Here is a 26,710-nt window from a genome sequence, read left to right on the forward strand (position 1 = left end):
TGGAGGGAAATAACAAAATGGCCATTTTAATGAGATAAAAATGTTTGTGCTAGGCTTTTTGTTAGAAAAAAAACTTACTAGAATCAACAATCATTGCTTATATTTTAACCAAGCATTGACACTTTAAGAAACCTCAAGAGTTTTAAATCATTTACATCTAAACAGCTTCATCATTCAGACTTAATGGATTTCTTCCTTTTTTTTAGCCAAGGTCAAAGCTCATCAATCTCTCGTCTTTTGAATTGTGAATCATATTCTGGTTACGTCTGAAGGGACACTTGAGTAATTGGAATTTTTCTCTAGTAACCCACTATAGGACTGCTATGCTGCCATGAATGATAATTACTGTATGTGTTTGAAGAGTGTCCTGCGACAAGTCCAGGATGTAATCAACCTTCCGCCCACAGTTCTCTGCGATACGGTTTCTGCTAAATATTGATTGAATTGGCCATTTTTGACTGACAGGACATACTTTACTCCACCACGTAATAGTACAGTGGTTCTATTGCCTGACTTGGGGGTAGGCAGCGTGGGTTTGAGTCCCACTCAGTGACTTTGTGATTGTAAGTGCAAATGGTTGTTTGTCTCTGTGTTCCCTATGACTGACTGGTGACCAGACACCAACAATGTATCACAAATGAAGATTAATTATGGTGATTCACTACAGATACCTTGTGAATATTGCAGAAACTATTGGAATGTTGTGGATTAGAATACAAGTCTTTACAATAAAATGGGCTGTCCACCGTGAGTGAGATTATTTTACAATTATATACCAATACAAAACAATGTATTCACTCTGCGTCACTGTTCTAATTGAAATTCTAGCTCTGAAAGGTTGAAACTTTCTATTGCAACATGTCAAAATGATGGATGAGGACCATGAACATAGCTCAAAATCAAAAGCAAATGATGACCATATTCGTCTAACATCAGCAGGCTTTCAAAATAAAATGACTGACAGTCATCCAACATGTAATATTTTTTCTGCCCATAAAAAAAGCCACAGCATGCATCATTTCCAACGTTTTAAAGATGCCAAAAAAACTGGTGACTGACACCTTAGACTAGAGCTAATTTTGTCTCAACTTCTTAAATCCTTATACAAGTCGTTGGTTTAAACATTTCCCCAAATTTATGATTGGCTTGGGGCCAGTTCGGGGTTTATCTATTTAATGCAAAATCAAATGAGAGTGGCTTCAGCAGCAACACTATTAAGTGCTTAAGAAAATGGATGGATTTTCAAATAAACAATGAGGACAATGATGATTCTGCAGGTTACTGAACAAGACATTCTTTGGAGCAGCTCATTGAGAAAGTCAAGAATGACCGAGTACGGACCAATATCATCAACAACAATTGTTAGTCAGATAAAAAAAAGTGATCAGTCTAAAGTCAAATATATAGCTTCTTAAAAGCCACATAAAGAGAATTGGATTTGAATCTGTTGGTTTAAGGGCCCATCTGCCATTATATGAAATAAACAAATGTATTCAAAATCATGCCTACCATCCGATAATCTACAAAGTTCACTGATGGAGTCGAAGATAGTGAAGAGAAAAGTTTGACCAAACTAAAATATCTGCAACCAGTCCGGGGAAATGGAGCAGGAAGTAAAAAGTCAGAAAACATGATGTCTGAGGAAAAGAACATGATGGATTAACTGTCACTCACCGTGCTGAAGTTGACCGAGTAGCATTCCTCCCCACGAAAAGTGCACTGCAGCAGCATGTCACCGATGTCGTGACCCGTGCGGTTATAGAAATCAGTCATGTTGAACAGTTTGGGCTTGAAATTTTGGAAGTTGGCTTTCTCCTTCAGTGCAGCTAGAACCTCTGGCTCAGCCAAGTGTGGGTTGGCTATTTGGTAGTTATTATTAAGGAGGGCCAGAAGCTCTCCCACGTGGTAGAGGTCATTCCTTGTGATTTTGGAAAATCGGAACTCATTGAGGTTACAGAAGGTAATGGCAGGAAAGGTGAGGTTAGTGGCTGCCACTTCGTCCAGCTTGGTGACGTGAGGGTACTCGAAGTAGTAAGAAACTCGATCCATGCACACCAGCAGCAACAAGCAAAGCGAACCCAAGAAGGAGAGACTCCACAGGAACCGGCGAAATGTCATGTGCCCATACGCAAATATGTGGCTCATGCCATGTAGTGTAGATATGTTAGCAAAAGCCTGCAGGTTTGACGGCCTGGCGCTTTCAATGCTTTCCTCTGAGCTTCCTTTCATGGCTGTAGTGTGGTGCTCCACCAACTTCTGCGAAAAGACTTTGCTTAGCAACAGCAGATGCACAATCCACGCGGCAGTGTCTGTCACACCACTGATTCCTAGCCCTCAGCGGCAACAGCTACATGAGTATGTCTGTCAGTTCCTGCGACTCCTCTTTTCATCGCAATTCACCTTTTTATTGATTGCCAGCTGGTCCTTGTATTTGCAGCTGATTTTATCATACACAAAACGGGGTGTTCTCACTCCTTGCTTTGTTGCCTTTTGTCACAGAACCAAACACAATGACAGCTCCTGAAACAGCCACTTTAACCCAAAAGCATTGCCTCCCGCTCCCTTTGCAGTGTGAATAGACTGTAGAAGAGGAAAAGAAAGAGAGGAGGGGAGGAAATTGCAAATGTAAAGAAAGAAGCGTGAGATGGGGGGGCTGAGGGGTGGGGGGACTGCAATGAAAAGGGCTAGCTGTTGGAGCGAGGTGCTAAGCCTCAGCAGTCAATGGGACCCGTCCTCCTCTAATCTGGAATGCCTCTACATTTCTGTGATGATGGAATTTAATGGTTTTGTGAATGGCAGTAATAAGCATAGAAAGGGCTCACGGGTCCCTCGCTGACACCTTCTCTCCTCTCTCAGACTTCTTCTTATTTGATCCAGAAATAAAATTGAAAGATGTGGGGGTCAGAGCCCTCCAAAAAAAGCCCACCACTGTGCTTGACAAGCGGTGTTCTCAGCTTCCACGCGGAATCTACTTCTTTACTTGCACAAATCCTCTAGTTGGCAAGGAAGACCACCGCTTGACTCGCTACGCACACCCCTGCCCAGCATAGTCGCTGAAGCCGCTCTGAAGACCGCTAGGTTTACTTCTGCGAACATACAGATTTATATTCGCTTCCTCACTAACACCAACACTCCCCCGTTTTCTTGCTCTCTATCCGGGAGACTGTGCCTCTCTCTCCCTCCGCCTCCTCTTTAGTAGTCAGGATCCATCCCACTGCTGAATGGCTGCTTTGCTTGTGTCTGTGCTCACATGCCAACTCGGTCAATCTGGACACCACCTTGTCTATGTGTGATGGTTCTCTATTGGTATACATGAGACACGTTTGTGCAAAGATGCCACAGGTGACTTACTTTGCATACATATTGCTGCATTGTAACATTTGTTGAATATACATAACCTAAGATATTTTAACAAACATGCAACTCCAGGAAAAAAACTGTTCGTACTGCACATTTGACAAAACAGGTTAGGTTACAGCAATGTCTAGGCAAAGTAACTAGACATGACAATATTTCCACATTTACATGTACAGGAATTGCAAATAAGACCACGTCAGTTTTCGCTCAAATAACGATATCCCTCCATGGTTGCCGGCCAATCACGGGGCAGCTGAGAAACAACCCTTTATGCTCATACAGAGACAATTTAGACGGTAAATTTCAGTTCACCCGCTAAGTAGTAACACATACTCCCCAAGTAACATCATTTTGAGATGTATCTATTTAACAGTGTTTTGAATTTTTGGCCCCATACTTGCTATATTGTTAGTTGCCTATTTTGTCAATATATGCCAATGATGCAACATTAACATACTTGGGAAAAATCAATGATTGATAGAGAATTAAAAGTGTGACTTGGTTTTATTAAATAAAGACCTTTGACTCAATTCGAGGCACCATTGTGGAGTAAAATGCCAGGATAAAATATCTACATTTGACCAACAATGCATTATACTGACATGATACAGCAATTATGTGCAACAATAACCTGGAAATTAGCTGTCTCTAATTGTCTTTTTTTTTTTAGATTCATGCGGAGCTGGAACCGATACCAGCTGCCTTGGGGAGGAAAACAGACAACACCCTGGTATTGTTGTCAATCAAACGCAGAACACCAAAGGATCCAAACAGCCATTCACAAAAATGTTATATAAATGTTAGAATTGTGTACTGCCTTGAGAACTATCAGTGCATAGCAAGTTTCAGGCTTCAATCAAAACACAATTGAGCAATTTTGTTTTGGGTTAAAAGTTCATGGGGTTCCTACCTGAAACCTTTTCATTGCTCTCAGCCCCAAACATTTAATTCAGTGACAACCAAGTGATGTGGAATAAACATAACAATAAGTGAACTGTCAAGGATATAAGCACAGCCCTCAGGCATCAAATCAATATTCTGCCCTGGTTACCAAGCACACAGACCTTAGCAACCATTCGAATGGCAGGGCACACATGTAGTGATGCACTTGCAGTTTATCTTCAAAAACAGTTAAAAGATCCAAAGAAAACTATCAATTGTTATGGTTCCACAGATAAAAATGCAACATCATGACGAGAATGACAAAAGTGTTAAGTTTTTGGAATCCAGCTATTAAAATGTAAAAGGTAAAATGACTTCTTCAGAAACACAATGCAAATTTTTACTTAAAATCAGACATGAAACAGGATTAGATGATTCCGAACCGAGTGTAATCTTTGTTTTATTGCCTTCGACCAGGTGTATGCAAGAATGCACTATAACCTTGCTAACCCACTTTAGTATAATAACCCGTGAAAAGATTACGAAACTTTAATTCCAATTTTACACAAACCTGTGTGCCTGTTGTTGCAGATTGCAGCAGCAATGTGGCAGACCTTTCCGCAGTAATTGGTTTTCAAGGGAGGGAGCAATGCACAGCTTAATGCAGGGAATAACAAGTAGGGGTAAAGCACTTTTGATAACCAACAAAATAATTTGGGTAAATACAGTCGTGCTTTGTCTGGGTTTTAGAATTCATACATTCTATAGATACTTGTTTGGCAAAGTGATAAATGATATCGCATGTTGCCATTTTTGCGCATTACAATGTTATCTCTCAATATAATACACAATACCTTTGGGAGGCTCCTGTACTCAACAAATAAATATTTTGTCTCTTTATTTTCCTTATATTGGCTGTGCCAACCTTTCTATTCACTGCAGGTTTCAGATGGGCATGACTGTGTGATAGGATATATATTTTCTATCCAAACCAGTGTCATATTGATTATGTTTGTCTGTCGATAATTCACTTAGGAAAATCTCTATACTAGTGCTTCTCAATTATTTTCCGAGCATGAGCTATGATAGTTAGAAATGTTAGAGAGTAAAAAAGACAAAACAGATATAATTGACGGGCTGCATGATCAGTAAACTTACATGTCTAGTCGGTGTCCGATGGTCTCAATTTGCTCCCGGGCCATAGGTTTCAGACCCTTGGTCAACATTGACCTTAAGATGTGCTGCTGTGAGTGTCGGGAACATGATGTAGCTGTAGACCAAAACTAGTTACATCATCCCTTGAGTAGAGAGTGTGGATCCTCACTGTAAATGAAATACAAAATATGTTAGATTACTAACCTAATCTGAAATAAACAACCCTGTTAGTGCCTCCGAGCTTCCTCACCTCATCAATCATGGCAAGTAAATAAAATGAAGTCAATTCTTGAAACATTACTGGGTGGCCAGATCGGTACACGGTCGATTGGTCGCCGGTCTTTTGGTCGCCCGGAAGGTTATTGATAATTACCATTTAAATCGTTGCTCAAATTCCCTAAATACAAACTGCGAATTACTATTTAGTCATACTTAATGCCCTAGTAATTATTAAGCTAAAGAAATCGCCAAATTTCCCAGACTTTTATTGTTTTTTGTTGGAGAACTTGTTAAGACCCTGACTGACGTAGCTTCTTAAAAGGGGCAACGCATGTACATACAAACTCATACACTCACACGTCGGCTCAGTGAAACTGCTCATGGCCATTGTTGGCTTTTATTGATGCATAGACCGTGTTGTTTTACCTTGTTTTGTCGCCGATCTTTTGGTCCTCGGTCTTTTAGTCGCCCGTTGTCGCGGTCCGGGCGACCAAAAGACCGGCGACCAATCGACCGGCGACCCATCGACCGATCACGGCTCAGATCAGGGGCGGCACCAGAGATTTGATACTAAAGATCAAAATCATAATGGGTTAGGTCAAAACCAAGCTGTCCAAGCTAGTGATTTTATGATTGTGAAGTGAAACAAACCAATAGCTAATTGGAGGCAAAATAATACCCCTTGGGCACTATATGATCCGTTGTGGTGCTCATGTCATGTGGTTGACTACTTCTCACACAGAAACGAACACCAAATTGCATTGCACTGCATTTTACATTTGTATTAGGCTCTCCTCTCACCCAACTACGCCCCAAAAGTGGGCCCAGGTGCAGTACCGCCAGCACCCCCTTAAGTCAGGTGGATGAACCCCTAAGGGGCGGCACAGCTGTTTAGTTTGGAGCACATATCTATCTTATGACTGTGACAGATTACTTGTTTTGAGGAACATGTTTATAATTGTCAGTACAAATAATGTTATGGCTGATGAAATTGTTCCAGAATTGGCCCTATACTAATTTTATTTGATTTTTTTTTTAACAACGCAAGTGATTTAACTGTACCTGCGATGTCCCTCACAAGAAGTCGATTTTTATTTATATTCTTTTAAATAATTTGGCTTGGATGGGGAAAATAATGCATGAAATGTCGTTAAATTGGTTACATCTGAGTAAACTGCTTTATTTAAAAAAGATCAGGATCAAAGTAAATGTGCATTGAGGTAAAGTTGCACTAAAAAAAACCCTAATGCATGTGAACAACTATGAAATGATCTTGATGTTGTCCAAAAAGAGCAAATTAAGCAGGCAGACTATACATTGCAGATAAATCCTCATGCATGTGGAAATGTAACGCGTAACTCTAAAACTACCACTACTGGATATCACAATAATACAAGTCCGCCACTTCGTGGACAAAAGTACTTAGTACATTTTCCCTATTTATCTTGATCAAAACAAACGATCGGTAACGCCATACATTTAAAAAACTTACCCCAGCTTCACCCTGCAACTTGTTTGTAATTTTCGACGCCCTCCAAACATGAAGCAGATGCAGGTGAGCTTCATCCACTGCTAATTGCCTCGTGCCCTATAAATAAAAATGCGGAAACGGAAAAAAAACCATATTGGAGAATCGATCCGAAACAACGCACTAAAAAAAACAAGAAAAATGTCCAACGAGGTTTTGAAGAAGCGGGGCAAGAGTTCCGGTGAGAAAAAAGGAAAGAAAAGGGTCAAACGCAAAGAGACGTACGCTATGTACATTTACAAAGTTTTGAAACAGGTAAGGTGACGTCAACTTTTGAATGTCTTTTTTTCGTACTTGCTGTTAATATCTAAAAGAATGAGGAGTATGTATCCGACATGTTAACAGGTTCACCCGGACACGGGCATCTCCAGCCGGGCCATGAGCATCATGAACTCATTCGTCAACGACCTGTTCGAGAGAATCGCCACCGAGGCGTCGCGCCTGGCTCAGTACAACAAGCGAGCCACCATCACGAGCCGCGAGGTGCAAACCGCAGTCAGGCTGCTTCTACCGGGCGAGCTGGCCAAGCACGCCGTATCCGAGGGCACCAAAGCGGTCACCAAGTACACCAGCTGCAAGTGACCACACAATAAATTGTGTATAATGTTCAGTTTCTTTTGGCATCCTTCTTGCGTCTCTAGCACATCTGCACATTCACCACTAGATGGGGGTATTGCATAGTATGTAGTCTTTTTTCGGTACTGCAGAGAATCAATGGAAAACAATGTTCAAAATTGCTATTTCCATGTTTAGAAAATATAGTAATTTGCAAGGAAAAAACATCACTTTGTTAACATTCCATAGCAAAATTATCCACATTGATTTTGCTATTTAAGTGGGGAGAAATCTTATTGGTAGTGAATTGAAGGCCAATATTTGTTGTTTTTGTTTTTTTACATCGAAAGACACTAATATTACTCTTTTGCAGCGGTCGTGAACATTTTTGAAAGAGCTGTAAACAATGCATAGTTTTAAATGTCAATCCTTGAGAGCCATCGTCAAAATTTAAAATTCAAAATACATGAAAATTTGCATTTTTTTGTAAGTAAAGTACAAACACTGAATTCTTTTGACACAATTGTTACACTATTGCTAATCAAGTACATAATGCATGCAGACGAGTCTAATGAAAATGAATTATATAAGTGGCAATAGAGGTGGTGACTCATCTATTGGTGTGTTTGGGACTCAGCTCTCCCATCAGCGGTTTCCATATTTTAGCTTACAACTTAGCGGAGAGCCTTATGCACCCATCAGAAGAGCCATATATGGCTTTCGGGCCATAGGTTCCCTACCCTTGCTCTATTGCTAAAACACAGGTATCTATTATCTTGTGTCCTGCACCAATCTAATGAATCAGTGACCCTTCTGGTACATATTTCAACAAAGAAAAAAAACATCAATTTTCACTCAATGTTCGTGTGTAACTTGCTTTTGATTTATGTTTAGCCTAGTGAACACAGCAGCTCAAAATGTATCATAATTATGGCCGATGATCTGCAGAAAACTCTACAATCCAGCTGTCTGAGCACATTTTTGAAATTTAACTACCTCTGCATGTAGTTTAAATTATTGGACATGTTTCGTTAAAGTTCTATGCTATATTGGGATGCCATTTAGAAGTGAAAGAGTTTTCTTAACTGATCGCCCAGAAGGCACACTTACCTTTATACCGTTAATGTATGGTCATTTGTGTTGATATTTGGGCAGTTCTTTTGGGGAACCACATTTGCCTTTTTACAGTAGAATGTCCCTGATATTGTTATATACCATTTGAAGATATTCCGAGTATGCTTGATATTAATGTTTGTGAGTCATTTATAATATTGATGCTTCTAACTTTGCTCACGATTGTAGATGGAAATTAAAGTTTTGCATCTCACAGCATCAGTCTGCTCCACAACATCACACCCACGCCTAGTTTTAGTCAATACGCTTGCTGTCCCCGTTAACCACAATGCTATGGAACGTATGACGATGGATGGGTGCATTAGTGACTGATGCACAGCCTGGACTGGTTTGCCTTGTTTTTGTGTTGCAAGCACGTCATTAGAAAATGTTCCACTTGGCGAGGAAGCACGTTTTAACCGCTAGCGCAATGAAATGAGGTTGTGATCGATGGTTAAAGTTATCCCAGACTATTACACTGAGATATGAACCTCACTATTGTCACCATGAAGCAGAGAGCTATTTGCATGTTGATCAGTGCATCGAAAGACAATTGGAATATGGGTTGCATTCTGTGGTGTGGTGCCCAATGCGCAAAAGATATAGTAATGTAATCACAGAAGCACAGAGTAGTTCATAGCTGCGATTTAATTTAATGCTCTATAAATTCATTTGGGTTCTCCAGATGCATATCTAGCATCCTAAATAGACGTTGAGTAGTTTTGCATCCAGATCTGTAGACTGTTTTTATGGACTTTTGTGTGCATACAAGCTATTAGTGATCAGCTATCCAAACCCAAATAACTGATAATAAATTAATTGGGTCTTAAGATGTTAGATAATGATATACATTTTTAAAAAATAAGATAAAATTATTGCACAACCTTAAAGATGCTGTAAATCTGCATGAAAACAAGCGCTGAAAACATGGCCGCAAGCTGAAAACAAGCGAGTCGTGCAAGTATACCATGCTATTATCTTTTTCGTCTAGTTTTTTCCACTGTTTTAAGTTACTTTTGCAGTTATTTAAAAAAACAGAAGTTTTCTTTTTCAACAAACTGTGCAATAAAAAAAAGTAAAGCATTATAACGAAGCTGGAAAAACATTCTCCAAAAATGTATACTTTCTCAAGGCAATTCTGCATCAAACTAACAACAAATTAAATTGCAAAGCTATCACCATTAGATATTGCTCTAATTACATACATTTCATCACGCTCAAAGTATAAATGACTCCACAGTGTGGCACGAGGGCTGCCGTTAAATCTCCCTCTGTATGTGTGGCACAGTACTCCAAACAGCATTAAGAGGCACATAATCAGAGGGAACTAATTGCCAATGATTGCATAAATGAAGAGGCTCACTTTCATCAGGACTGATGTGTGTCCACTTACCGATTTGGGAAGAGAAGACGCTTGACCAGAAAGGTGAAAACCTATGATGCTATATATATATTGCTTGAGATGAGTAATGTAAAGAAAAGGAATATTTCCATTCTGTTATTGGTGTGTTTAGTTGTCATCTATCTTACTTCTAATTCACTTACACACATGCACACACACACACACACTCTCACACACACACACACACACACACACACACACACTCACATTCACACACATACACACAACATCAAGGCCATCCATTTGAGAAATGAATGTATTGAAGTTGCTGTCTTTTTCCCCCATTAGTAAGTGTTTAGTTCAGCATTTTAAATAATTGTGTTACAAGGAATGATATTTAAAATACATTTGGGAAGCAATGAGGCGGGAAAGTGCCTACATGTTTTGCTGATGACACCCGGGCCATTTAGAAGACATCAAAGTAGAGAGGAGGTAGCCTCAATGCATATTATAAACTCATTATGTGTATCATTTAAAAGGATCTACTCCAGCCACAAAAAACAATATTCCAAGTCTTGGGTAAAGTGTGTTTTCAAACTTAAAACACAATCTTCAATCTAATGTGGCATCTAAGTGTAACATAAAATAAAAGATTGATTTCAAAAGTGTGATGTGTTGTCAAGGTATATATTTTGGTCGTGGCAAAGTTGAAATACTGATGCAAATATGCACTAAGGGATTTCAGTGTTCCTTTTATGCAAAACTGTGATGATTTTAAACTTGTTTAATTGAATACTTTCTAGATTAGGTAGAGGTAGCACATTCCAAATATCTAGAAGAAACTGTCGATATTTTAGTTTAGTTCCCCTTTTTAGGGAGCTCGAACCAAACATGGGCAAATCAATAATATATAATTTGCATAACTTTGCTGATGCCAACCAAATTGTTCATACGTTTGATCCACTTGGAGACTGGTTTTTAAGCAATCGCCACAATGCTGAAGAAATACCGGACCATCATTCAAAAGAGATATTAACCAGATACCTGGTGAGTAGACGCTAAAAGGCTTAATTATATGTCGTCCCTCTTCCATCAGAACACTTCACGTGGGGCAGATGCACAGCGGTGGCTAGTCATTCAGCCTAATGCGCCGATGGAGGGAGGCACATAGATTCATAAAAGCCATTAAGACTCGTAACAATGGAGGAAAAACATTGAGAAGATGAATAATCTTTTACAAAACGTACAGAAATGGGCATGATGGAAACGTGCAGTTGTCTTTGTCTAACACAGGGGTGTCAGACTCGGGTTGGTTCACGGGCCGCGTTAACGCCAACTAGATTTCATGTGGGCCGGACCATTTTAGAAATAATATTTAGATTTTTTAATAAATGGATTAAAAGAACTGGATTAAAAGCCCTGAATATTCAGTTTTTATAGATTTAAAACAATGTTTATTTTAGCTTTTTTTTAAATATATTTTTAGATTTTACAAAATGATTTTTGAACTAAAAACACACAAAAAAATGATTAAAAAATTACAATTATTGATTTAAAAGGGGGCAAATCAGGAAATGTAATATACATCTATACTCTTCATTTTAATTTGATCCTAAAACAGAAAGTCGGCACTCATGATTTACTTTCCCGGGCCGCACAAAATGATGCGGCGGACCAGATTTGGCCCCCGGGCCGCCACTTTGACACATGTGGTCTAACATGACAAAGAAGACATGCAAATATTTTTTGGCGATTGGCGAAAGGGAATGAAGGCCTGGTTTATGGCAACCGATTTTCCTGAGCAATGATCTTGTGATGTAGTTTTTCAAGACTATTTTCCTCCACAATCATGGAAACCATGGTGGTAAATGTTAAATTTGTATTAAAGATTACAAATCCTTATGTGTGTGGTCAACAGAATTTGCTGAAAGCTTGGGAGTTATCTATTATATCATTTGTTCATCAATACATGTTTTAGTGCTTAGATCTTCTTCTTCAACTCTTGGCAAAAAGGTATGGGGTTGCTCTTTCCCATGGCAAAGTTGTAAAGTATTCATAGCTGCGTCCGCTGCGGTCAAAGGCCTGAATAACAACACGTGAGACGAAAATAGCCTAACCTATCAGTTTTCGGGGAGGGCATCATACCAAATATCAAAACAAGGAGCACAGAGCAGCTGGTAGGCACACTGTTGACATTGTTCAGTTAGTAGGACTGCTTTTACTTTTACATTTCTTCTAGTTTGTGGGATTGAGCTGTTCAGAATGTCACGAGGCAGTTTCGTCTTCTCGTCGAATGCGTTACGCTCTCTCCAACTGGACGAGGAAATGCTGGAGAGAGACAAGTACAAGCATCGCTTTGCCTCCCAGCATCTGCTGAGTTATACACTCAAGAAGGAGGCCTTAGGCAGAACGCCACCAAAGTCTAGCTCGGTGTCGAAGCCAACCGTTTGCCGAGATGTGGTTATCCAAAACGCTCTGTACACAGGCAATCTGGAGGCTACACAACAGCTCTTTCCTCGAGGATCCACCGCTAACCTCATCATTGAGCCGCAGGGTGGGGAGATGCGCTGGGTCGCCCGGGGGAAGGGTAAGAGGCTACATCTGTCATCATTAGGATTTAATTTAGAAATTCAGCACGTGGTAGGTGGTAGCCTCATTTATGACGATTGTGTTTTCAAGAGACCTTGCGTTCAATGGGGGCTTGCAGGGCACGACATTGACTTGCTCTGTATAAATAGACTGTGATAGCATGCAAATCAGGATCTGCATCATGCAGCCTCCGCAACTCAACTCAATGTGGTATTTAACACCAAAGTCCATTATTTTTAGAAGCGTCTCGTGACGGGACATTAGGTGAGCAACATAAAGCAAAATTACTAATATTACTTGTCAACTTGCTTCAAAATTTATTTCCATATTGCACATAACTGACCATTACCATGTTAAGAACTGTCATTTTAGAGTGGTGTAGTTCTATCATTTGATTGGTCATTGCTTACGTGATACAGGCTAGAATTTGCTGTGGCATAGTTGACTGGGTCATATCACATGACTTCCTTAAATAACCTCATCTGCGCAAACAACAGACATAAACACGTTTTCCTCTGGGAAGAGCATTAGTCTTCACCCCGTTAGACAGAGCAATGGCGTACACGGCTCCAAAGGTAAAATGGCACAAGCCAAAATCGTTCTGCAATGACGTGATCGCAACAGCCAAGGCTTCGGGTTGCGTGCTTCAATTTTGGAATTCCCTACTCGTGGGTGACGAGTTGATGCTCACGAGCATAGCGGACGATGACGAATACGGCTACCTGATAAACGCCACTTATGACACCAGCAATGTAGACGAGTGGACAAACTTCAGATTTAACTACAGAAGCCTGAGTAGGTTTGGCAAACTATGGAGTACTACTGCCAGTGAAGTAATGGACATGTGCTTTTTAGAAGCGGTTGAACCATAAATCTGATCATTGTTCTTTGTCTCAGTAGGGCTTTGGTCGCTGGCATATGAGCAGGAGCTAACAACACCGCTTCACATCACTGCGGGACGAGGTTTCGCCGAATGCCTGAAAGTTCTGCTGCAACGTGGAGCCAGTGTTGACCTGTCGCCAGGTGGCATTACCGCCTTACACGAGTCCTGTGCACACTGCGAGCCGGAGTGTACCAGAATACTTCTGATGCACGGTGCCAACGCCAATGCTGTCACAGAGGACGGGCTTATGTCCTTGCACTTGTGCTCGAGCCCAGAGTCACTTGAGTGAGTATTGTAGAGAAGAGCTACGTAAATAATGCTTGCAAATTAGAAGTAAAAACTAAATATATGACACCCTTGGGAGAAAATGTCCACATTCTAATAAAACATTTGTCTTTGATAGTTTTTCATGGAATTGAATATTGAATTGAATGCTTTATACTTTTATATATTATTAAATAAGTATAATGAGATTTAAAGCTTCACCACAAAGTGCAAAAATACAACAGCAAAAATAATCAATAAATATAAATACATAAAAGTTAATGTCTTGAATAAACTCCATCCATAAAAACATTCACTTCAAAATGTATACAAACTTATTTGGGGGTGCTTTTGTTAGCAATTCCATTTAGTAAACAGCTAAAAACAATACCTAACAATAATTCATATTTTTGAGTAGCCTTCAACATAATACGCACAGACATCACCTGGCATCATGAGAAATTAGCATACCATTGTATCCCTCTTGCAAATACACAGTTGTCAACTGCTAACCTCCATCAACAGATGTGCCAAGCATCTGATTCAGTACGGCGCCGCCATTAATGGACGTACGCTGGATGAAGAGGATACTCCCCTACATGTCGCAGCGAGAAACGGCCTGGTGGATCACGTCGAGCTATACTTGCGCTACGGCGCCACAGTGGACAAAAAAAACGACGAAGGCCTCACGCCCCTGAACGCGGCCTGCTCCCAGCCGCAAGAGCCGCAGGACCTCCAGCGCTACTTCAACTTGTGCAAGATGCTGATGAAGGCGGGGGCCGACATCCACACAAGCGACCAGGACAAACACACACCCCTGCACATGGCGTGTAAGAATGTCAACGCACACTTGGTTGAGCTGCTTTTGGCGAGCGGGGCCAAAGTTAATGACATGGACTATGGCGGCGAAGCACCGATGCATAACATCCTGAAGGTGGCGTGCTACAAGCTTACCCATAGTCCCGAAAGAGTTGTCCGAGCGCTACTTAACTATGGATCCATACGTGTTTGGCCTGGAGCGTTGCCCATGGTAGGTAATCTACAGTTAAAACTTTATTTTCATAAATGGCAAATTCCAAATTTAAATCTGACTAAGATAAAACAAGTCTGCAAGATTTTTTTTTAAAGTAGTCACCCGATTTTGCATTGATCCTACAAAGTAGGTTGTTGGATAGATATTGCATTTCGCTTTGACATGACTTTAGAGTCAATGATGTACAAATTGTCTATTACTCGTCGGGGTGTCTAAATCAATCTTGACTTTTGACACCTTGTCTTGGTCTCGTTTCTGAGATCTGAAACAACAATGCTCTCGCTGCAGGAAACAGACTCACAACCACGAGTGCACCCACGTGCACCAGACAAAACGCCTGCTTCCTAATTAGGCAAGTGTTAATAGGAGATTAATTAGCAGTAATTGCATAATTTCCAGTTAAACCCCCGGAGGGAGCCCCAATCTGTTCATTTCACAAGTGTTTAATTACTTTATTTCTTTTGAATCTATGGCTCTCTCTCTCTCATGGATCTGGCATAATGGTAATAGTTTGAATCCTGTTGTGTTTCTTCGGCTCATCGTGTTGATTTCCAGGTTCTGAGGCACTGCTCTCAATCTCCACAAACCATTGAAGTGCTGCTCAACGCTTACAGTCACCTCAAAGTCAACGACACCTGGATCGAGTCTGTACCCCCCGAGGTCATGAAGGCAAGTTTACCAGATGGTAGAAACTATTGCTTAGTATTATACTCGCAGTGGATGGTTCTTAGTAGAGTACTTTACTTACTTATCTGTAACATTCCAGTTGATTTTTACAACGTATGAGCAACTGTACATGAAAAGGATAAAGAACGCCACCATATTGCCCGTAACCTAAAATATCACTGGCTTCACAAAAGCTCACTGTAAACAGTTTCTCTAAGTGTCAATCATAAAATGTCTGATTTGGTTAACCTCAGCGTTGACCATTCAGATAAAGATTTGCAATCATAAATATTGAGCAAGTTTGACATTTAGGTATTTGCTCACTGAGGGAAAATGTTTATACAAGGTGTAATAATATAAACGTTTTACTTAGTACCAAGTAGGAAACTTGAACTTCATTTCAAATGAAAATAAAAATTATTTTAAATCAACTCATTTTACTTATCTATTTGCATCTTTTCTCATCCAGGAGCACAAGGAGTTCTATGAATCCGTTTTCTCCCTGGCAAGGACTCCTCGTTGCCTGCAGCACTTGTCGCGCTGCAAACTTAGGAGCCTCCTGGAGGGGAGACTCAATAAGGTGGTCCCGAGACTCGAGCTGCCCACCTTTGTTAAGAACTACTTGCTCCTGGATTACAGAGGTTATGTCCACTAAATTGTTTGAATTATTTATAGCCTTGATTCCGAGTTTACTGCTGCTAGAAAATACATTTTGCAGGAATTTCATTTGGTATGGGTGCAAAATGACAATAAAAGCATTCAATTCAACGGTTTAGAAGATTACGTTTTGCACCAAGAGAGGGCGCTAAAGCCTTGACGTGATTGAGTACTGCCAGTGCATTTCCATGCATAATCGTTTCACCACTACATAATATTGTTTTTTTAACCTTAACACTGGATATTTACACTAACAGTCTTGCTTAGCAGTTGTATATTTTTTTTAAACTGTGAATTAATTTATTTAGCTCCATGTATACATTGAGTGTCACAATTTGTCAAATTCCTAACATAAAATGGCAATAATTTATATTTGAAAAGAGGCTTAAAATGGGAAATTTATAGTGTTGTTCTGTTTTCTGTTTTCATGTATGGACATGCAGTTTCTTGTACAGTATTTTATTGTTATTATTTGGTGAAAAAAATGCACTCCCTTCACATTTGCATGCACACATTATATTCAAATTGGTATATTAACAAAAGTCACTATGTGTGTCTCATTAAAAAAGTGAATCAAAATTTTAGTAGTTTGTTCATTAGCTCAGTCCAAAAAGTGACAATAATCAGAGAGAAATTATTTGAAAATGTGAAAAGGAAATTCTGAAAATGAATGATAAAATTGCCTGATGGCTTCTTGTGTAATAAAATTTCTTGAATTCATGCATTTAAGGTTTTTTTTTAGCTGCATTTATTGAATCACTAATGAATGAATTTTCTTTGTAGATGAAGATGTAGGTTCCCTCCAATACAATACATGAAATGGAAATACATTTAGATGGCACCTAATGCTTAAATTTGTTTACTGGAATCTGAAGATGAAAGAATATTTACAACTTGACTTTTGTGTATTGAATTCCCTCTCAACAAACTCAGTCATTTCTATAGTAATAATAACACATTTCTATGACTAAAATAATTAATTTAACATATTTAATTTAACATGTAAAGCTTTCAAAAACAATAGTGAACATAAGGTATTTTATTAATATTAATAATGATTAATGTTAGTTGTATTGCTTAATGAAAGGAGAGGAAGTAAATTTCTTCTTTCAATGGTCTTGCAAGGCATCAAAGACAAACACGAGGCCGAAACAAGTGATGCACATAGTATTTTAGACATAACGTGTATTTTAAATCAAGTATATTCTTCTCCAAAAAAATGGAGGCTTATCGATGACGTTAGTGTAATAATGTGCTGCAAAGAGGCTGGCCGGGGCCCTCCACTACTAATCAGAGTGGGCTGCGGGTGCATAATGTTGGTGTCCCTCGTGCAATCAGACGAGCGCGTGGAGAGTTCGGCCACCCGGGATTCAATGTGGCTAATCATCATAATCATCAACGCCATCATCAGAGGGATCAGCTCCTATGCATGACCATTTAAACCCTGACATGATCTGGCATTAACGCCCTGAGACCGCAAAGATGTTTCAGTTTGTCTCAGTACAGTAAATGATAATGCCTTTTTTTTCGGTGGTCAATTTAGTAACCTTCACATCCCCTATAACAAATGTGACTTTGGCCATGTTGCAAACCCACGCAGCAGTTGACCCCGCACATACACGCCTTTTATCCGAATCTAATTTTCCCAAAGTATCTCTCTCCAGGGAACAATTGTTGCAGCACTTCTTTATCCGGGGCCAAACACATTGTTTGACCGGGGGCCCTGGAGAACAGGCCGAGAGGGGCGGAGACGTGGGGAGGGGGACATCTGCCTCCCCTCCCCTCCAGATTTACCGAAGGGGCACAAAAGGCTTGGTTGTTTTGAATCCCCAGTAATTGCTAATCATCAATCAAAATTAATAATAGCTGATTGGCTTGGTGTGGTCGACGGTGATAGAAGGGGAAGGATTTGCTTGGAAAAGGGGGTGCTGGATGGGAGGGTGGGGGATAGGGGTCCCTACTGGGAAACGACCGCCTCTCAGGACGGCCAAAAAGTCAGAGGCTGAATAAGGAAATGAAGCGTAATTTGAGGAAGATGGATGAGCCCCCAGGGATCACCGCCCCCTCCCCTTTTCACATGATAACCAATGGGCTCTCTCTCTCTCTCCCTCTCTTTTTCTTTCTTTCTTTCTCTCTCTCTAGCTCTCTCTCTGTCTCTCTCTCTCAACCCCCCTTCCTCCCCCTCCTCTCTCTCTCTCTCTCTCTCCCTCTCTCTCACATCACAGAGGGCGGAGTTGCCAAAGAGGTATAGAGCCTCGGCAGCCTATGTTTTGGTGACAAATAAGAGGGACGCAAAGGGGGGCAACACAAGCGGACTGCAGAAAATAGCTCCATTTCCGGGGATGCGGTTCAGGATCTACTTACGAAAAGTTTGAGATTTCTGGGGGAAAGAGGGAGTTTGCCTGCAAAGATGCAGAGACCAGGAGGGCAAGGGACCGCCTTTTCCATCGATTCCCTCATCGGGACCCCCCAGCCCAGACCGGGACACCTGCTCTACACGGGCTACCCCATGTTCATGCCCTACCGACCCTTGGTCATCCCGCAGGCCTTGTCCCACTCGCCTCTCTCCTCCGGGATTCCTCCACTCGCTCCGCTCGCCTCTTTCGCCGGGCGCCTCACCAACACGTTCTGTGCCAGTTTAAGCCAAGGCGTGCCGTCCATGGTGGCTCTCACCACCACCATGCCCAACTTCTCGGACCCTCCGGACAGCTTTTATCCGCCTCAGGAGCTGCCGGGCCCGCGTTTGAGTGCGGCGGAGCAAGCCGCGAGGAGGCAGGAGAGCCCGCACTCTGACGACCTGCACGGCCGCGAGAAAAGCTCCGAGTTGATCAACTTCTCGGAAACATTTCACACCATATCAGGTTAGTTCGTGCGTATTTGTTTCAATTAGTGGATAAAAATGGTTGACTCGGTATTAAAATTGGCAGTTGGAGCTATTCATTCCTTCATTGTGGTTCAGGGTTGTGTCATAGTGACATTATTTAATGTGAATCTTTCATTCAAATAAATGTAATTTGTGTTATAACTACACAACTTTGTCAGGTTGTGTACATTTGAGTGCAAATTTTGATTATTGAAGGTGAGGGTTAATAGACTTGAGCGTAAAAGTGATCAATTTGCATCTCTTTGAAGGCAATAGTGTCAATAAAAGTAACTTTTTTGTTTAGATTAGATAATTTTGTTCATCCTGTATTCGGGAAATATCTTGTTTAGTATTAATATCAGAAATGATCATGTAATTCTTTATTGCTGATTTTTTATAATACATATTTACCATTACTCTTTAAATTGGTTTCTATTCACTAAGGAAAATGCTTATTTTGCTCAAATTGGCCCCCTCCCCTACCCTTAATACTTATCAAATATAATATTTTCTCTCACCTCGTGTTCAGGGGAGACCAAACTGTACAGTTCCGATGATGAAAAAGCCGACCTGAAGTCCGCAGAGACCGCCTGCAGCGACCGGGACGACAGCTCGGCGGACAGCGAGAACGAGAGCTTCTCAGACGGCAACACGTGCGGGTCTCTGTCACAGAAGGGCAAACTGAAACTAGGACCCCACGACGCGTTGCCCCCGGGCGCCTCCTCAGCCGGCAAAAGCCGCCGGAGACGAACGGCGTTCACCAGCGAGCAGCTGCTCGAACTGGAGAAGGAGTTCCACTGCAAAAAGTACCTTTCGCTCACCGAGCGCTCGCAGATCGCGCATGCGCTCAAACTCAGCGAAGTCCAGGTGAAGATCTGGTTCCAGAACCGCCGAGCCAAGTGGAAACGCATCAAGGCCGGGAACGTCAACAACCGCTCAGGGGAGCCCGTGAGGAACCCCAAAATTGTGGTGCCTATCCCAGTGCACGTCAATAGGTTCGCCGTGAGGAGCCAGCATCAACAGATTGAGCAAGGCACTCGGCCGTGAGCGCACTGACGTCAGATCCTATAAGAAAAAAAATGGAAAGAAAATTAAAACAAAAAAAAAACATTTCAAAACTCCTTCCAGCATGAAGCACAACCTGGAGTGAGGACTGGACATATGCTGTCACTTTTATTTATTGCTTTGTGAATATGTACATATAAACAGTACAAATGGGCACTATGAGAAGAATGTGTAAAGCTTTTTTTTTAGTATTTATATGTCAGGCCAAAAGTTTCTGTTAATTGGTTGCATGTGGTTTTCTCATTTAGTTGAGTCAGTTCATTTTATTTTTTATTTTTTGGGGTGTTTTGTACAATTTGCTTGCATGTAAGAAGGGTTTGTTTTAGGACAAGCTCATTGGACAAAGCAGGAAACGAGAAGGACCAAAACAAGGGACAAGTGTAAAGTCTATTGATCTAATAAATCAGTTTATATATCAACTTTGATTCCACTTTGAATCTTTCAGTCCGGTGCACAATAGAAAACTGATTCATTTCATAATTTAAAAGAATGGAAAGGAATAAAAAATTCACATATATAGTTCTGCATGCCATTTTTGGGGGGTAAAACACATTTTTTTGAAAACATATCTTATTTAAATATCATATTTTACATTTAGTTTGTTTGCCTTGGTCACATGCAAGTTAGAATAATGAATTTGTCGATTTACTGATTACAGATGTAGTGAGTAATTTGTTTTTAAGAGGTCATGTGGGCTGATGGAGCAATCATGGGCTCATTAACACTGAGATCAACTTCTCCCCCCGTCACAAATGTGAAGGGAAAATAAGGCCATGCCAAGTTCAAACAAATGAATACAGTATATCAATCTTAAATGTTTATATGTTGTTGTGGTTTGAATAATTAAAAAAATCTTTAAGAGGTCATTTTGTTTTTTATAAACCGAGGGCCATATTTAAAAAAAAATGTGGCAAATGTTACACATGACTTCAATATTTTTCCTACTTTGAATTTTAGGTTTACTGAGCTTTTTAAGTTTTCAAAATCGCATTACGATCAGATCTCTTAACTTTCCTGATGCAAATGGTGTTTTTTTCCAATCAATATGAATCATAAAGCAAAAGGTCAGAGACAAATATTGAAATTTTAAGAATTAACATCAAACCCTTTTTTAACACTTCGATTTGATAAGAATGCAACAAAAGCTTAAGGTTAATGAACCTCTCCTGTTATTTTCTGATTTGAATTAAATTGTTTGAAATACAACCCAAAAACCTTTAAACAAATGAAACATTTGTATTCTATTTTTTAATCTTTAATCGAACAGCAGGTCACACTGACTCGAGACTTAAGTGATTACAGTCAGATGGTTCACATATTCAGGATCCTCACAAACAGTTCCACTATATCAATGACCAAAAATCTGATATAAAATATGAAACAACAATGAAAAACATGCTTATCTAAAGTATCTGACCACATCCAGTGGCAGGAAAGGGATATGGATGCCCTGTGGTGTTCTATGCAAACTTTCTTGAATCCTCTCCAGAAAAAGCCACAATCATTTCCCGGTTTTCTTCCTCAACATATTACAGGCTTTAGCCTGACTCGTATGACTACCGCAGTACCTGTTGAAGAATTCTCCAAAATATATTCCCTTAATCTTTCATGCCAGCTGTACTGTTTACTCAGAATGTTGGCTTCAAACTGCACCCATACATTTGATGTTCAATCTCCATCCAGCTCATATTTAAAAACTGTAACACCCGGGATGGGCAGGCAAGCCTGGTCATTCCAACTCAGGAGCTGATTAATAGGCATGCTCAATTCCACAACAGTGTGCCAGAGTGTTGGGCTATTTCGGCTGACGCGGAGCCATGCCGCTATAACCTCATTATTGTTGTCACTGTGCTGATCTCAAGTTTGTTCGCCGCTATTACGTGTCAAGGATGCATACATTCATTATTGTGACACGCGCTCCTTGATTCAAGTCTTTGGCGAACCTCTGCATGTCACTCAGCTGTTCCAGTAACAAATAGAGACATCTGAAATCCTTCCTGCTCCCCTACAGGGGAAGACAAGATGCGCTGCTGGATTACCAGACTATGCTAAATCCAAAACAATAAAGTCATACAGGATCCTAAGCAAAATGACTTCATTTCTTTCATTAAAAATAGTAAAGTCAAGTAAAAGCACTCACTTACTGATGATTAACTTAATGAAAAGGCAACATGAATGAAGATTGTACATTTTCTATTGTAATTATGTCACATCATAAGACATGGCTAATAAAATTCTTCGATATGAAATAATCTCAATGGCACAAAATAATACATTTAACGTCATAGTCCTCAGTTTTTACTACTTTACCTGCGACTTGGGTTTCAAATGAGTTCCTAATATTTAGATTTAAAACACATTAATGAGATGTCAGTTTTTGTTACACACAGATGAAACATTAAATAGATTCTAGAATTCCTTTACACAAAATCCATTTTTTTACTATCATGGATATAAAAAGTTTAAACACCTCTGTTCTAATCTTATTTTTTTGTGATAGGTTTAATTCTTTTAGAATTTCCCCTCCACTATCCACTTCAAACTAGGACGACTCCATAAATAAAATAAAATGAAATAGAATGAAAACATTAGACAGTTTGACAACAATTTGACTTGTTTTGGTGAACTCACTTGTAATCAGTCAGTCATTAATGGCCATAGATTGGATTGGATAACTTTATTCATCCCGTATTCGGGAAATTTTGTTGTCACAGTAGCAAGAGGGTGAGGATGCAGAAATAGGAAAGGCATTTTAGACAATTCATTCAGGCCTGGGAATAAACGGATCACAGTAAAAAAAAATGGTTAGGATATCTCACTTAATGGCAGTGAATCAGTTGAAGAGATGTAATTGACAACAATACGAGAGCCGTTACATTGTAGTGATTTTTACCCATTGGCGATAAAAGAAGTTTAATCCCTCTGAAATGGGAGGCCCGACAGCAACTGACCTCCCGTTTCAAATGGATGGATTTCTGCGGGTGACAACAGACGGAGCCCAAAAAAGCCACATGATTAGACATCTATCATCGTTAGTGGTCCTGAAAGAGTTGTGTGTTTTTGTCGTAATTGATGTCTGTTTCGTTATCTTTTTAGCATGCCGTTGACACCACTTGCAAATTTGTGCGCAGTCTTTTGGTGGGCAATGTAAGGCCCGCAGGCCAGTAAGGGCACGCTTTGCGCGCTGGCCTGGACCAATGAGCATTAACATTACGAGGAGTCCTGTGATTGGCTTAATTAAATTGAGCAATTTATTTAAATGAGCCTTAAAATTGGTCCATCAAAATGAAATCTAATTCAAATTGTTTGATTTTATAGCCCTGTGATTAGCTGGCAACCAATTCAGGGTGTCCCCCGCCTGCAACACCCCCCGTGACCCTTGTAAGGAAATGCAGTATGGAAAATGAATGTGTTTTAATGTTAATTTGATTTCATTTTTTTATACTTTCCTGCATGTAATGCAATGTAAGCTTTCTTTTTTTTCTCCTATGAAATAGTTGTTGAATAAGTCCAGTTCACATGAGATAAAATGATCATAAATTATATTAATTTAATCAAATATATTTCCACACATTAAAGTTGATACATTAAAAACACGAGACTTACAAAATGCCAACGTGATGTTAATTTATCCATCAATTTAGTCTTTTCTTTTTCGCTCACTGAGCTCACGTTTGCTGGGACGGACGGACATCACACACGGTGATTTAGTTTGACTTTTGAGGCCGAGAATTCCCCGGTTTGCAGCTGGGCGGGATGCTGTTGAGGGCGTGCACGTGGCGTCCGTACGGTGATGTATGGGCAGATGCATCAAATCGCACAAGATAAACAAGCGATGAGTTTCATCAGGGCCATCATGGCTTTAATTTGGCTGCCTAATGAGTCAGATCCAGCGGCGGAGATAAGAGTTGTCAGAGACTCGGCTCTAATGAATTTCTTGCCACTTGTAATCAAGGTTGCCTGTCTGAGGTGGTGGGGGGGGTGATGATTAATGGAACCCTGGAGGATTCCCTCGGCCCTCGCCCTTCATTACAGCTAATGCATTCTCGGGCAAATTAACAGAGAAACGCCGGGAAAAAGGGAACGCGACTTTTTTTGGACGACCAAGCTCCAAAAGGAGGAGGGTTGGCAACGTGTGGATCAGGTAATGCCTTGACGCTCGTGAAGGGGACGTCGTGAGCAGACAAGACGGAGCAGAAATTGATGAATGGATGTTGAGGCCTCGCAGGGAGAACATCATTACTAGTTAAAGAGGTTAAAAGGATGTAACAGGAAACAAATGTCTATGTAATGTAGCATATGCAAATGAAGACAGCTCATTAGAGCCACCTCCGCTCGGCGCCAACATTGACATTCCGAGCCGGCGCGTTGAGGAGAGGAGCAAATGGGGGGGAAACCGGGCTGGAATGTTTTGCAAATACAGTTTAGTGACGCCCCTGATGGTGGAGGTCGTTTATCTGGGAGGAGGTGGGCGGCAGAGGGTCCTCCTCAATGCTTAGCGTCCTTCATCAAACTGCTGAAAACCCAAACAAAGCTCCTTGCAACAGACACTTAATAGCGCTTAGTAATCATTTCAAAATTGCACACGTGTGAAAAGTTTTTACAGGTAAAACGGTGATTTTTTTAACCTATTGGAAATGTCTGGTTGGTGCGTAATCAGTGCTTGTCAAACAAATAAGGGGGTTTGAAAAATATCTAATGCAATGGTCCAAAAAATAAAAAGTGAAACTTCCTCACGTCAGACCGAGTATGTTTATGTAAACAATTTAGGGAATGCACATTTGACTTTTCTTTAAAATGCATTTTTTTCTTACCCTCATGATTTCCATGATATTTTTTATTCATACTGCTTGCAAAATGTGTTTTTTTGAATTTCAATAAAAATGAAATAATATAAAAATACATTAAAAATTTGGGGGTTATCCAAATCTCACATTGTATGTATTCGCACGCACTTATGTAGGAGTGTTCAAGACCAGAGTTTATACATTTATTCTATTTTATTTTTTAAATCATTTTTAATTGAATTGAATTTTGATTAGTTTTACATTGCCCAACAAATCCCAAGTACATCTGGCCCAGATGACCTTAGACATGAAAAACTAAAAATGACAACAATATAAACCTCATATTTAAAATAAAGCAAAATCGCAGTCCTTAAATTGACTTCCGAGGCTCTCCGGAGCGCGACTGTGCTCTTTTAGGCCACGTGTCACGACAGCGCCGAGGGAGGAAGCACCTAACAATGGCGGCCTGCGCGAGAGAGGATGAAGATACGGCGAGACGAGATTAGCGGCAAATAAGAAGCGGATTAGCGAGGCCTCGACACGCGGCGACCTTTCACTTTGCTCATGGTGTTGTGCTGCCTGACACTAAGCCGGCCTCTTTATCTTAATCCCCTTTAAACACTGCTGGAGGCCCAAATAAAGCAGGAAGTTAATATGTTGCTCGCTTACCTCAGGATGCTCACGGTCCACTTGAGCTAATAACGTCCACAGCGTAGACCAGGGCTGGCCAAATCCGGTCCTCGAGAGCCCCTATCTAGTCTCCCTCTTCTACCACGCCTGAATTAAATGTGATCAATTCATCAACAAGCTGTCCAGAAGCTCGATACCAATCAACGATGATTTGATTCAGGTGTGTTGGTGGAAGGAGACATGGAAAAACAGATAGGGATCCTCGAGGACCGGACTTGGCCACCCCTGGCGTAGACCAAGGGTGGACAAACCGGTCCTCGAGGGGCCGTTGTGGGTGCAGGTTTTTGTTCCTACCGATCCAGCACAGACACTTTGACCAATGAGATTTCTGCAGAAAACAAGAAGCACCTGACTGCAATCAACTGATTGCACTTGTAGGACACCAGATTGGTGAAAAGGTGTCCACTTTATGGGTTGGAATGAAAACCCACACCCACTGCGGCCTTTTCTAGAATAGTTTGCCCACCCATGGCGTAGCCTCTGCGGGACTGGTAAAGGAAAATAAGTAATAAAAAATAAACCTAGAAAGTACAGACTGGTGCACAGCTGCATGTAATTTAAAGTCCAATGTTGGTGGGGCTGAGATACACCAAATCATAAACTAAATTTATCATCTCAAGTAAATAAACAAACAAACAGGCTCCATGAACAGAGCAATGCCACCATTTTTGACTGCTATTGTGAAAATCTACCATGTTCCCATTCTTGAGCTTAAATTTGATTTATTTAATAAAAGGACAGCACTTATTATTGAACATATATACTAAGTAAATATGCAGGATTATAGCCAAAGACTATAATTTACATCTGTAGTCTCTTGTGCAGGTTAAAGACATACCTGTCAACCTCTGCCGATAACTGCCCTTATAAATGATTATGATTCCCCTTACATACCCCCAAAAAAACCTTACAAACACCGTACGACTCGTACGGTGTTTGTAAGGTTTTTGGGGGGTTTGTAAGGGGAATCATAATCATTTATAAGGGCTGTTATCGGCAGAGATTGACAGGTATGCAAAGATAAAATCAATAAGGCATAAAAGCGATCTACTTTATATCATT

General features: G+C 40.5%; 4 protein-coding genes across 8 annotated transcripts in view; 3 read left to right on the forward strand and 1 right to left on the reverse strand.

Moving 5' to 3' along the window:
- asic1c (acid-sensing (proton-gated) ion channel 1c) overlaps positions 1 to 25,883 on the reverse strand; it is a 73,981-nt gene extending 48,098 nt beyond the window's left edge. For 2 of the 3 annotated variants that reach the window (XM_077614318.1, XM_077614317.1), the window contains exon 1: positions 1,675 to 3,152. In XM_077614318.1, coding sequence (XP_077470444.1) covers positions 1,675 to 2,229 — 555 coding nt within the window. In that variant the 5' untranslated portion in view covers positions 2,230 to 3,152. Of the gene's footprint in view, positions 1 to 1,674; positions 3,153 to 5,397; positions 5,563 to 7,105; positions 7,202 to 19,624; positions 19,770 to 19,916; positions 20,172 to 25,627 lie in introns of those variants that run through there. The other variant, XM_077614316.1, reaches the window with a different exon arrangement.
- On the forward strand, positions 7,000 to 7,748 carry h2bk1 (H2B.K variant histone 1). The gene is made up of 2 exons (XM_077614325.1): positions 7,000 to 7,396; positions 7,487 to 7,748. Exons 1-2 carry the CDS (start codon positions 7,214 to 7,216, stop codon positions 7,721 to 7,723), a joined length of 420 nt encoding a protein of 139 aa, XP_077470451.1. The 5' UTR covers positions 7,000 to 7,213; the 3' UTR covers positions 7,724 to 7,748.
- Positions 10,092 to 16,615, forward strand: asb10 (ankyrin repeat and SOCS box containing 10). Of its 3 annotated transcripts, none has more exons than XM_077614319.1 (5): positions 10,092 to 10,235; positions 13,638 to 13,908; positions 14,413 to 14,917; positions 15,476 to 15,589; positions 16,056 to 16,615. In XM_077614319.1, exons 1-5 carry the CDS (start codon positions 10,187 to 10,189, stop codon positions 16,239 to 16,241), a joined length of 1,125 nt encoding a protein of 374 aa, XP_077470445.1. In that variant the 5' UTR covers positions 10,092 to 10,186; the 3' UTR covers positions 16,242 to 16,615. The 3 variants fall into 3 exon arrangements, with proteins under 3 accessions (XP_077470445.1, XP_077470446.1, XP_077470448.1); XM_077614320.1 differs by having other exon boundaries at positions 13,641 to 13,908; XM_077614322.1 differs by lacking the exon at positions 10,092 to 10,235 and adding an exon at positions 12,380 to 12,738 and having other exon boundaries at positions 13,641 to 13,908.
- On the forward strand, positions 18,542 to 20,570 carry gbx1 (gastrulation brain homeobox 1). Its single transcript, XM_077614323.1, has 2 exons — positions 18,542 to 19,104; positions 19,636 to 20,570. The coding sequence occupies exons 1-2, from the start codon at positions 18,654 to 18,656 to the stop codon at positions 20,151 to 20,153; spliced, it is 969 nt and encodes a 322-aa protein (XP_077470449.1). The 5' UTR covers positions 18,542 to 18,653; the 3' UTR covers positions 20,154 to 20,570.
- Positions 25,884 to 26,710: the final 827 nt, after the last annotated feature.

Source organism: Stigmatopora argus, chromosome 12, assembly GCF_051989625.1.
Source record: "Stigmatopora argus isolate UIUO_Sarg chromosome 12, RoL_Sarg_1.0, whole genome shotgun sequence".
In the NCBI taxonomy this organism is placed as follows: domain Eukaryota; kingdom Metazoa; phylum Chordata; class Actinopteri; order Syngnathiformes; family Syngnathidae; genus Stigmatopora; species Stigmatopora argus.